General features: G+C 37.6%; 1 protein-coding gene and 1 long non-coding RNA gene across 4 annotated transcripts in view; one reads left to right on the top strand and one right to left on the bottom strand.

Moving 5' to 3' along the window:
* The window catches only part of LOC122448097, a 110,098-nt gene that overhangs the window by 7,103 nt on the left and 89,940 nt on the right, over positions 1–13,055 (bottom strand). The gene's annotated exons all lie outside the window — the stretch shown is intronic.
* ENKUR (enkurin, TRPC channel interacting protein) overlaps positions 1–13,055 on the top strand; it is a 30,972-nt gene that overhangs the window by 10,489 nt on the left and 7,428 nt on the right. For all 3 annotated transcript variants that reach the window (XM_043479093.1, XM_043479094.1, XM_043479095.1), the window contains exons 3-4: positions 5,736–5,959; positions 10,844–10,990. In XM_043479093.1, coding sequence (XP_043335028.1) covers positions 5,736–5,959; positions 10,844–10,990 — 371 coding nt within the window. The remainder of the gene's footprint in view (positions 1–5,735; positions 5,960–10,843; positions 10,991–13,055) is intronic.

The raw sequence follows: 13,055 nt of genomic DNA, 5'->3' as shown, positions 1-13,055 counted from the left end.
GAAGCAACCTAAGTGCCCATCAGCAGATTAACAGATAAAGAAGTTGTGGTATATGTATACAATGGAATACCACTCAACCATAAAAAAGAATGAACTATTGCCATTTGCAGCAACATGGATGGACTTGGAGGGTATTATACTAAGGGAAATAAGTCAGACAAAGATGTAAACTTTTTTATATCACTTATATGTGGAATGTAAAAGATAAAACAAACTGGTAAATATAACAAAAAAGAAGCAAACACAGAGTAAACTAGTGGTTACCAGTGGGGAGAGGGAAAAAGAGAGGCAATAAAGTAGGGGATGAAGAGGTTCAAATTATTGTGTATAAAATAAGATACAAGGATATATTGTATAACAGGTTATATAGTCAAATTTTATAGTAATTATAAATGGAGTATAACCTTTAAAAATTCTGAATCACTGTATGGTACACCTGTTACTTATATAATATTACAAATCCACTACAATGAAAAAATGTATTTTAAAAAATTCTCAAAAACCCTACTATGTAGTAGAAAAAGAGAGGAGAGAATGCTAAATTTCCTCCCCCAAAGACTTTCCTTTTGAAGGTGCAAGCATCTTGAACTACATCTTGGACTATATGATAAAGCCCCAACTCCAGCACCATCTTCAGATCTAGCCATATAACATCAATAACAAGCAACAATTATAAGAGTTCTAAACCCCAAATGGGCAAAATTGCTTGGACTCTAAACCGTATCTAGTCTTTTCTCCAGGAAATGAAAATACAACCATTGTTATCAGTTGTCAAAGCAATGACCAGTCTCATTTTAGCTTTGAGTATGGGCTTTAAATTTCTCAGATCTCAAAGACCATTAGGACAATGAAAGAATTGGATGTAATGGAAGAGGCTTCATGAATGAGAATCAGTTTCTTGGGCATGCTACCTGTGCAGCCACACTGGGCCCCGTGCTTCAAAGGATCCTACACTTGGTTTAATGCTCTGCTTTTATCATCTTGAAATTCCTAATAGCCTTTTATCAAGGAGTCCCACATTTTCATCTTGTGCTGGGCCTCACAAATGTTGTAGTCAGTTGTGGTCATAGAGAATATGGATATTGGGGGAAAAGCCGTCAGAAAAGTGGAGAATAGATGAAAAAGGATTTGTGACAAGTATGCACAAAGCAGCTTCTTCCCAACTTGAGTATGTCTTCCCTGCTGGTTTTGGATAATAAACTCAAGAGGGCAATGAGTCTATGTCTTTTAAACAGCCTCTTCCCATCTTCTTGGATCAAAGAACTAACACAGTATGCCAATGAAGGTATCACCTTTTGACAAAAGTGTAACTCCTTCTCCCTATGGTAATGTTTTGTGTCTCACAATCCTCTCATAACCCATATGCCATGATAAAGGATGAGGGCATTATTAGGAAAGATGAAAGAAGCAAGTGTGAAAATACAATATTAATGTTTAAATTCAGTTCTTTGAAAGTCTCTTGTCTTTTCCTCAAGTGTTATTTTGCAACCCACAACCACTGGAGAATACTGGAAAATCTTAAAATAGAATTTAAATCCTTAAGTGCCTTAGGACCAGTGACATTACTTGAGTCCTTATGAATACTCGCCAAAGTTAAGCATGTTACATAGCACAACTACCAAACTGTAAATTCTAAGTTTCAAATAAGGAAAAAGAGATGAAGTCTGTCTCTCTTATAAACATTATAAGGTAAAACAAACACAAAAATTCATTGGCCTTAATAATAAAAAATTTGGGGTTTTGTAAGAGCTTTAAAGGTCCATCAAAATAAGAGAAAATAAAAGCCCATGCAGTGAAACAAAGTTGAAGGTAACATAGGCCAAACAGCTACCAGTCTCTTTGTGAATATGCTGCCATTTTGAACACAGGAACTTGCTAGACACACTGAAAAATACCTACCAGATATATGAACATTTCTCTGAATTCAAGTAGTGGAACATCTGCATGACTATGAGACCCTGTTGACATTGCCATTTTGTTACAGCCTAAAGTGAAAAGTCAAAGTCAAAGTCGCTCAGTTGTGTCTGACTCTGCCACCCCATGCTCTATACGGTCCCTGGAATTCTCCAGGCCAGAATACTGGCGTGAGTAGCCGTTCCCTTCTCCAGGGGATCTTCCCACCCCAGGGATCGAATCTCCCACACTGCAGGCAGACTCTTTACCAGCTGAGCCACCAGGGGAGCCCAAGAATACTGGAGTGGGTAGCCTATCCCTTCTCCAGCAGCTCTTCCTGACCCAGGATTCAAGCTGGGGTCTCCTGCATTGTAGGCGGATTCTTTACCAGCTGAGCTACCAGGGAAGCCTAGAAAGAAACCAAATCATTTGGCTTTCACATTTGGCAGTCAATTGTGGTCATAGAGAATATGGATATCAGGGGGAATAATTTGTGACTAGACATCCTCACCCCTTTTTCTAAACCTTCCCCCATTGTCCGCAAAGAGTCAGACACGCCTGAGCAACTAAGCAGCAGCCCCATTGCCATCCTCTACTCTTGGGTTGATAGATGAGATGATGCTTAGGTAGATATACCATAGAGTAAGATGGGGGTAGGCTTTAGGCTTTATCCAGCACATAACCACAAAGCAAGATTTATAATTTACTTACTCAACTAGGAATGAGTTATCAGTCTTCCTAAACTGTTGCTTTATTTTCTGAGAATTCACTTTTGCCTCTTAAATGCATTTCTAAAGCTATAATTAAGGAAGTCATCTGCATGCACTTTCAACTCATAATTAAATTTGGCTTCTAAATATTTCCCATGTGAACATATAAAAGCCTCTGGTTTTGAATTGAAAGAGACATGTGTACCCCAATGTTCATCACAGCACTGTTTACAATAGCCAGGTCATGGAACCAACCTAGATGTCCATCGGCAGACAAATGGATAAGGAAGTTGTGGTACATATACACAAGGGAATATTACTCAGCTATTAAAAAGAATGCATTTGAATCAGTTCTAATGAGGTGGATGAAACTGGAGCCTATTGTACAGAGTGAAGTAAGTCAGCAAGAAAAACACCAATACAGTATATTAACACATATATATGGAATTTAGAAAGATGGTAACAATGACCCTATATGTGAGACAGCAAAAGAGACACAGACTTCTGGACTCTGTGGGAGAAAGCAAGGATGGGATGATTTGAGAGAATAGCATTGAAACATGTATATTATATGTGAAAAAGTTCGCCAGTCCAGGTTCGATGCATGAGACAGGGTGCTCAGGGCTGGTGCACTGGGATGACCCTGAGGGATGAGATGGGGAGAGAGGTGGGAGGGGGGTTCAGGATGGGAAACACATGTACACCCATGGCGGATTCATGTCAATGTATGGCAAAAACCACAACAGTATTGTAAAGTAGTTAGCCTCAAATTAGAACAAATAAATTAATTTTTTTTAAAGCCTCTGGTTTTTTAGGCAAACTGGTTATATCATCCTTACTTGGGTATGTTTAGTAGATGGGAAATATTTGGGTTGTAACAGGTTTATTCTCTGCTCCAGGCTTTGTAAGAACTCCACAATTCAATTTCTGACAATGTTCACAACATCTCAGTAGTATGTTAAATAGGAAGAAGATAACTATTTTTGTAGGTCAAGAACAGTAAACAATTTTACATATTATTTAAGCAAATATATACATCATAGTCTACATATTACATTTTTTCATCCCCACTATCATGTAAACTCCATGAGAAAGGGGATTTTGTCTCTTTTGTTCACTTCTGTACCCACAGTTCCTAGAGCACCACCTGGGAACATAGTAAGTATTCAACAAAAACATATTGCATGAATTAATGACTAAGTGAATATTGAAAGCTTCCTTTATAATGTTTGCAGGGGGTATAGAATTATCGGGGTATATTGGTTTGCTAGCGCTGGGGCCATAACAAGTATGTGCGTGCTAAATCACTTCAGTCATGTCTGACTCTTTGAGACCCTATGGATTGTAGCCCGCCAGGCTCCTCTGTGCATGGGACTCTCCAGGCAAGAATACTGGAGTGGGTTGCCATTTCCTTCTGCAGGGGATCTTCTCAACCCAGATCGAACCTGTGTCTCTTACTGTCTCCTGCATTAGCAGGTGGATTCTTTACCACTAGTGCCATCTGGAAAGCCCCATAGAGGAGCTTCAATAGAAATTAATTTTGTCACAATTCTGAGAGCTAGCATCCCAGATCAGGGTGTTTCCTGGAATTATGTGAGAGTCCAATGGTTAGGACTCTGTGATTCCATTGCAGGGGTTATGGGTTCAATCCCTGGTCAGAGAAACAAATCCCACATGCCTCAAGGTGCAGCCAAAAACAAACAAACAAAAACACCATCAGGATATTTCCAGGGTTCATTTCTTCTGAGACCTCTTTTCTTGGCTTATAGATAGCTGTCTTCTCCCTGTGTCTTCACATGGTCTTCCTTTTGTATTTGTGTCCAAATTTCCTCCTTTTATAAGATCATTCGTATTGGATTAGGGCTCACTGTAATGACTTCATTTTAACAAGTCCCTCTTTAAAACTATGTCCAACTACAGTACCATTCTGAGGTACTGGGGTTTAGGGCTTCAATATAGGAATATGGGGGTCAGAACATAATTCAGCCCATAACAAGAGATCAATCCATTTCACAGACCTTCAATAATAAAATATTGGTTTTTTTCTGATCATAAAAGTTATATAAAATGATTTAAAAGTTCAAACAGTACAGAAATGAATAAAGACAAAGTAGTAAATGTGTATGGGGTTAAGATTTGAGTAAGGTTTTGTCAAGATAGTTGTTGCCTTTGGTTCTGGGAAATAAAATATAGTTATTTTACATTTTAGCTTTTTGACAAACCATTTCTTTATGGCTGTATCAGAACAGGTGAGTCAGAATGGTCAAGTCAAAGAGACTGTAGAAACATTTTCATCTGCTGCTAATTAAGAGAATGTGGAATAGAGAAATAAGGTAAACTCTGGATAGTAGTTGTTTAAGGAGGTGAGATGTAATCAGTGAGGAGTGAATAGGAAACCTCAACAGTATTGGTAATCTTTATTTCTTAAGCTGCATGTTGGATGCACAGCTATTAAATGTTTTTTATGCCTTGTAATAATAATCAATGATAATCATTATAATGATAATCTGCAAAAAATTTCACTGATTCTTGGACTTTCAATACCTCAAGTTTGATTTCTTACTTGGTGATTTTATAGTAACTTTCCTTTGAAAACAATTATTCATAATATTGAAAGTACTCAGAAAAACATTTTAATGTTTCTTTGAACTTTTTTCCAATGGGCAAACTGAATATTTGTTGTTGAAATCTTTATAAGAAAATATTTTTATAATAGCTAGTAAAAATGTATTAGCTCACATATGATTTAGGGAGTTTATTTTCTTCCCTTAGATTTTTTTTTTTAATTTTTATTTATTTATTTTTTTGTCATACATTGATATGAATCAGCCATAGATTTACACGTATTCCCCATCCCGATCCCCCCTCCCACCTCCCTCTCCACCCGATTCCTCTGGGTCTTCCCAGTGCACCAGGCCCGAGCATTTGTCTCATGCATATTGTTCTTCAACATATTGATTATTTCACATTTAATTTTTTGCATTTATTATTACTGATTTTTACCTTAAATATTTGAATATATTTTTAATACAACTCTAATATACTAATGGCAAAACATCTGGATGTTATAAATAATACTGAGTGGACATGTTTATGGTTTAACATTAACAATGGAAATGTTATGTTTAACAGAAAAAAAGTTTGAATGGAATGAGCGCAGAAAGCCACCTGTGCCATTGAGGACTGACCATCCAGTCATGGGAATACAGAGTGAAAAAAATTTTATAAATACAAATGCAGCTGATGTCATCATGGGAGTGGCTAAAAAGCCTAAACCGATTTATGTTGACAAGAGAACTGGAGACAAGCATGACCTTGAAACTTCAGGACTGGTTCCGAAGTACATCAATAAAAAGGTAGCCTTTGACATATTAACAACATCTGATATGTATAAAATAGGTAACTAATGAGGACCTCCTGTATAGCACAGAGAGCTTGATGCTCTATGGTGACCTAATGGGAAGGAAATCCCCAAAAGAGGGGATGTATGTAAGCATATAGCTGATTCACTTTGCTGTCCGGCAGAAACTAACACAACGTTGCAAAGCAACTATGCTCCAGTAAAAATTTGTTTTAAAATTAAGTAGTATTGTGGCTATTAGCACAATATTATAAAGCAATTACCTTCTAATAAAAAATTATAAAAATAATAGAGAAAGAAAACGGAATTTTTTCTAAATTCAAGGTGAAGGTTTGGCATAGATTGACCTATCACTAGCTAGTTAGCTCTTAATAGTTAGCTTTTAGCAAGCTGACAGCTAATGTGCACGAAAAACAACGAACAAACTCACTAAACTTGGTCATTTATAAGGTAATTATCATTTGTTTATGTCTTTACTTGTCATTTGTCCCTATCAGTTAAGATGGCAATTTCATGTATATACTTTACTGACTTTGTCTACAGAGACCCAGACTCAGTGTTTCACATAGTGCTGCCTATAATTTAAAGTATTAGCAGTACTTCAAGTGATAATGCTTCTTCACATTAAAAACCTCTTCAAAGTTATGGTTCAGTAATTTCTCCTTTTTTTCCTGTTACTGCTATAGTTTGTCTTAGCTTCCAAAAGAGAAGATCTTTCATAGGATGACCAGCTGTCCAATTGCCTGGGACTAAAGGTTTCCCCAACATGCAGGGCTTTCAGTGCTAAAACCAGAATGGGGAAAATTTTTAAATAATAAAGTGTTATATAATTGAGTACTGCAATTTTTAAAAAGACCTGATATTCAAATTATTCATAAAGATTCTATTATTACTAATGGTGCTTTCTGACAAACTAATGGCTACCAGTGGGGAGTGGAAAAGTAGAGGGGACTAAGAGGTTCAAATTAGTATGGATAAAATAAATAAGCTACTTACTAGGATGTATTAAACAAGTAAGCTACAAGGGAAATATAGCCAACATTTTTAAACAGCTTTAAATTGTGTGTATAATCTATAAAAATTTTGAACCACTATGTTGTACACCTAAAACTGATATACTATTGTAAATCACCTTTACTTCAATTAAAAAAAAACAGTGCTCTCACTGAACAAATTATCTAGATTGTCAGTTCTCATTCCCCTGAAGTCTGCATTTGGCCCAAATCTAGTGTGGTGAAAGTACAGACAATTTGGAATGAACAACGACATGTAGTTTAGTAAAGGAAAACTGTACTTGTTTTCCTTAATTTAAATTATTAATGTATTTAAGAATTATAACAAGCATTCTCTAAAGATACTCATTTTTGTTGAGGTGGAATTGTCGCTAGAAGCACAGTCATTATTGTAAATCTGGAAGGAATAACCTTTCAGAAGATTCTAGGGTTTAGTTATTAGTTTACATTATCTTGGGCTTCTCTGGTGGCTCAGCTGGTAAAGAATCTGCCTACAATGAGGGAGACCTGGATTCTGTCCCTGGCTTAGGAAGATCCCCTGGAGGAGAGCATGGCAACTCACTCCAGTGTTCTTGCCTGAGAAAAGAGTCAGAGTCAGACACAACTGAGTGGCTTTCACTTTCACTTTCTTCCACTTTACATTATCTTCGTAACAGAATGAGAGAAATGAAGAGGAAAACAACTTTAGAACTGTCCATCCTATCAGTGTAGTATAAATAATTCACAGTACTATTTCAGTTTGAATATATTCACTTGTGTTTGGTTTGGAGTAAAACAGACCATGAAAGTACTGAACAATAATCTAGTCTTTTCAGGACCTTCATTTCTATCTGAAAAGGTGCTTATCAGATAAGCATATGATTTCATTTCTGAAATTATAGAAGCATGGGTTTAGCTCTTTAAGTGTAGAAGTTTAAAGCTTAAAAAGCTTATGAAAAGTACCTTACATGAAACCTATTTTACTTTGCATGTTTATGAAACACAAAAATGCTGGAAACACACATAGTATGAGTACAAAATTCTAAAGAATAGTAATGCATAATAATGAACATGCTCAGTTACTCAGTCGTATCTGAGCCTTTGTGACTCCATGGACGATAGCCTGCCAGGCTCCTTGGTCCATGGGATTCTGCAGGGAAGAATACTGGATGGGTTGCCATTTCTTTCTCCAGTACATAATATAATGTGTGCGTGCTCAGTCGCTTCAGTGGTGTCCGACTCTTTGTGACCTTGTGGACTATGACCCACCAGCCTCCTCTCTGTCCATGGGATTCTCCAGGCAAGAACACTGGAGTGGGTTGCCATGCCCTCCTTCAGGGGATCTTCCCAAGCCATGGATTGAACCCACATTCCTGTGGCTCCAGCCTTGTAGGCAGATTCTTTACTTCTGAACCACCGGGGAAGCCTATGCTTAATAATAACTTGTGGCAAAAAAGAAAGGAAAGGAAGAAGGAAGAGGAAAAAGGAAATTGTAATAGTAATGGTTGAGGGGCTTGCATTGAGGTCATCCGGTGATCCACTATGATGAATCCAATGCCTGTTCACAATCAAAAGAGGAGCCTCAAGGCTGTTGTTAGAGAAAAACTACTTAGTCCCTGAGAAACCCCTGATGCTCGGTTGGTTAAGACACCTCAGTAGGAGTCTAGGAGTTGGCAGCACATGACAATGAAGATTTCAAGCTTCTCTTTGATACTTCCTCCTTCTATGGCCCCTGGAGGCTGCTCAGACTTCCTTTCCCATAGGGTGTGGAAAAGCAGAAATTTCATTCTCCTGGCTTTTTAAAACCATTTCCAATCCATCATTTCTCCACCATCACACACACACACACAAAACACCCCTTTTCCTTTGACAATCATGCTGCAAACCACCACCCTGTTTCCCCTCCTCATGGCTGCATTTTGCATAAGCCGCCCACTTTGATACATTTTCTGCCTTGAACAAGAAATTGAGTCTCCCTCACAGAGACAGAAAAATGCTAGTTTAGTCTACCTGAGCTTATCTACCAAGCAATGCAGATTCTCTGCTCCTAGTAATACTTTTGGTGGCTAAGCAGTCAGAGCTCAGGAAGGACTAACTCAACTTACTTTCCACTTATCAGAGTTAAGTTTTAAAATCTATTATTGTTAAGTGAGACAGCAGGTCCATTTTAGGGTGATGCCATTTTTTAAAAATGAGCAAACCTCATGTTTTAGTTCCAAGTAAAGTATTGTGTGCCCATTTGTGCCATGAGGGTAATTTGTTAGCACAGTGAAGCATGGATGTTGGCCTGTGTTATACAGCGATAATAGTAAGACAGCATTTCAAATTCTAACTCTGCCACTTACTTAACTCCATAATTTTTTTTACAAGTTATTAGATTTTTCACAGCATTGTGAGGATTAGATGATATAAAATACATTAAGCACTTGATACAATACCTGGCACCTAGTAAAAATTCAATGATGAGTGGATATTATAATACATGCAATTATCAATATTAACAGTATGCATTAGCTCTCAATGATTCAGCACATGAGAATATTTCAGATCACTGCAGCTTTTCCTCATCTGTGAGGTAGTTCTTTTTCTTAAACAGAATATGCCAAATATAATCTCTTGTGATGACACAGAATCAACATTATGAACCTCACTGATTGTACTGAGCTGAAAAGAGGTGCTGCCCTCAGGGTTTCCTGAAGTGGACTGAACTGGTTACCATTGAACTAATTTACCCAGGGTACTAATAACTAAATGCTCAGAGTACTGAGCAATTAGAGTTTATCTGTATAGTGCTTTGCAACATTCCAGAGCACATTTATATTAATAGCTAAGGTTTCTATCCCTTGTTCAGTCAGGATTAGGTTGTGTTATGCTGTGGCTAACAAATAACCCCCAAATTTATGTAACTAAAAATAACTAAGTTTTAGTGCTTCCTTGTGCTGCATGTCCTTTGAGGGTTGCTGGGAGCTCTACTTTCAGTCCTCATTCCAGGACCCAGCAACCCAAAGCATACCAGAGAGAAAAACAACATGGCAAGTCATCCATTAGTTCATAAGATTCAAAAAGGACAGAAGTTACTTGCACTCCCATGGGGTAATGCAGGTCACATGGCTACATCTTACTTAAAAGGGGAGCAGGAAAGTATTGCCTCCAAGGAGAAGAACCAGGATATTTGTGCATAGTTTCAATGACTCATATCTCTCAACAGCTTCTTCCTCAGAGAGATCTTCCCTGACATTTTATCTCAATTAGCTCTCATGACTCTCTTTCTTCTTACTGTATTTATAAATATTATTTTATAATCTCTTTTTGATGAGCTTTTTTCCCCACAGAAAACACATTCTGTGAGGACAGAAACTGCCTTTCTTATTCACTAGTATAGGTATCACCAAGTACATCCTCAAATGGTTTTTTTGGAGAATGAACAGGGAGTAGTTCTATGTCTCTGCACAGTGGTAGTATCAACACATTCACTAACTTGAAAGAATCACAGCTGATTGCTTCACTGTCAGTCCTTATAAGCAGCCCAGGAGCCTAAAATTGTATGTTGTATTTCCAAAAACAACCTTAGGGGCCCAAGTCATTTTTTTTTTTTTTCTTAAAGCAGATGTGCCTAGTAGTTTTAAGAGTCAGTTTTTACAATGCATTAGAAGCATTTAACTTCTTTTTAAAAAAAAAACAAAATTATGCAAAAGAGAGCTCAAGATAAAAGCTACTAGTTCCCAATAGAAAAAAAAAATCACTGACTTGTCAATTTGTAGTGTTTTGAGCAAAGGCTTTAAGTCTGTAACATTTCTTTTGCTCCTAATTGTTGCTTGGTATGTACACATATACAAGATAACTTTCGGGATTTTTTTTTTTTTTAATTTCTGAAAAATCTTTATAAGGATTACGGTGTCACACCTGAATATATATGTAAGCGAAACGAGGAAGTGAAGAAAGCCCAAGAAGAATACGATAACTATATCCAGGAAAACCTCAGGAAAGCAGCTATGAAAAGGCTATCTGATGAAGAAAGGGAAGCGGTTCTGCAGGTAAGCATTCTGTAATTCACGACTGCGTGGAATTCTTTGGAACATTTCTGAAGGGAGGGCCTACCATCAATGATCATTAAGGCCAGCACTTTGATTTTTGGAATCAGAACACTGTCTTTTAGTTACAGTGACAATTACATGCAGCAAATCTGTTTCTTTGGGGAGAGCAAAATGTTATAGGGATTGTTGAATAATAATTCGTTTCCAACTGAATGAGCTTCTGTTTTTTCCTGAGTAGTGTCATAAGAAAGTTCACCTTCTCCTTCAATGAACATGCATAAATAACGCAAAAAAGCATTTTTATTTCCATTTCCATGGCCCTGAATTTTTCAAAAATAATATTCATAAAATAGATATTTTTCACTAGGTGGAGCTCTAGAATAATTGAAACTGTCCTGTCCCTAGACCAACTGTTTTTTCTTTCTTATGAGCAAATAGATTTTAAAATAACGAAGTGTTAGGTTTTACCTATGTTTTCTTTATTTTGACTAAAATAGACTTAAAGACACTTACGTTAGAGTTTTTAATGTAAGACTTTTATCTGAAACATTTAAAATATTTGGGGGATATGAGCACAGTTGCTCAATCATCTTTAGAGAGTATTTAGTAAGCATCTACTTATATTCTTCTAGAGTCATCCTGTCTCTTATAGAGGTAAAAATAGTACTTTATTCCTTGTTTTGTTACTATGAAAGCTTTCTACAAAACCAATTCTAGTGACCTTTTCACAAAAGAAAAAAATATATTTTTACATTAATTTCTATTGAAAAATGGATTCATATGCTGTTATAAATTCTTAACAGTTTATCAGTGTCATCATAATCACCAATAAACATTTATTAAATACCTGTTCTGCATAGAGTATCATGCTAAGCCCCAAGGGTCATAAAGATAAAATTTCTGCTCTGAATAATGTTGTGATTTAGTTGATGAGAGGTGCTCTGTATATGTGTACATACAGAGATATGTGTCTATGTACTGATCATGTTTTATAAGGTTCCCAGGCATGAACATCCACTGCAAGATGTAGGTAGGTCTTTAGCTGAACCTTAAACTGCAGAGTAAGAGAGTATCCCACACGACAGGAGTGGCCTGAGGGCAGGAACCAAGTCTCTCTGTGGTCAGCAGTCTCTGCATTGTCTAACCTGGTGCCCAGTGTAAACCTGGATGATTAATAATAGAGTGCTGGAGAGAAGAAGGGAGGACAGGCGGGCAAGAAGGCTGGCAGACGTGGCTGCCTGTCACTTTCAAGACGAGCTCTGCTCTAGGTTCCCTCCCTCCCTCCCGCTCTCCCTCTCTCTTTCCTCCTTTCTTCCCTCCTTCTTTCTGACTCTGCCATTCTTAAACTTACATGCTTTTGTGAAAGCCATTTTGTATCTAAATAATGCTGAAAGACAGGGAAAGAGAGGAAGAACTTCCCTAGGAAGGAAAAGGCTCTTTCCTCAGGCACCTCTGTAGTAGATCAGCAACCCTTGGTTTCCTAATGTGGTCATGCAGTTTCTTTGCATACACTCTGATGGACAATAGCTGACCCCACTTTGGATGCCTTATTAGCCTGAGTAGCGTAGTTGCCATGGTAACAAAGCCACTGGCTCTGTTTCTAACAAGCCCTGAACACTGCTCCCTCCCCTGATTGAGCTGCATGTAGTTCTGTGACAATATGTTCACATGTCCCCGAATAGGATTCATCCTGCTTGTTCTTTAGAATTACAGTCCCATTATCCTGGAAGGAATCATCTGGCCTAAAGATTCCAAACTTCTCATTTCCCAGGTGAGGATATAAAATGCAAATATATTAAGTGGACTCTTTTGTTCATCCATCCGTCCATTCATTCTCCTGAACATCTACCATGTTCCAGGCCTTCTACCCAGCCCAAAGGATACTGTTTCGAGCAAAATAAATGTGGCCCTTACTGTCAAGGAGGTTGGAGTTTGTTTTACATTTGCCCTGGTTCAAAAATTATCAACTTAGCTAAAGAGGGACAGCTTCCCTGGTGGCTCAGTGGTAAAGAATCCACCTGTCAATGTAGGAGATGCAGGTTTGATCCCTAGGTCGGTAAGATAC

The sequence above is a fragment of the Cervus canadensis genome, chromosome 10, assembly GCF_019320065.1.
Source record: "Cervus canadensis isolate Bull #8, Minnesota chromosome 10, ASM1932006v1, whole genome shotgun sequence".
Taxonomy (NCBI): Eukaryota; Metazoa; Chordata; class Mammalia; order Artiodactyla; family Cervidae; genus Cervus; species Cervus canadensis.
This window is presented reverse-complemented; position numbering and strand designations above follow the sequence as displayed.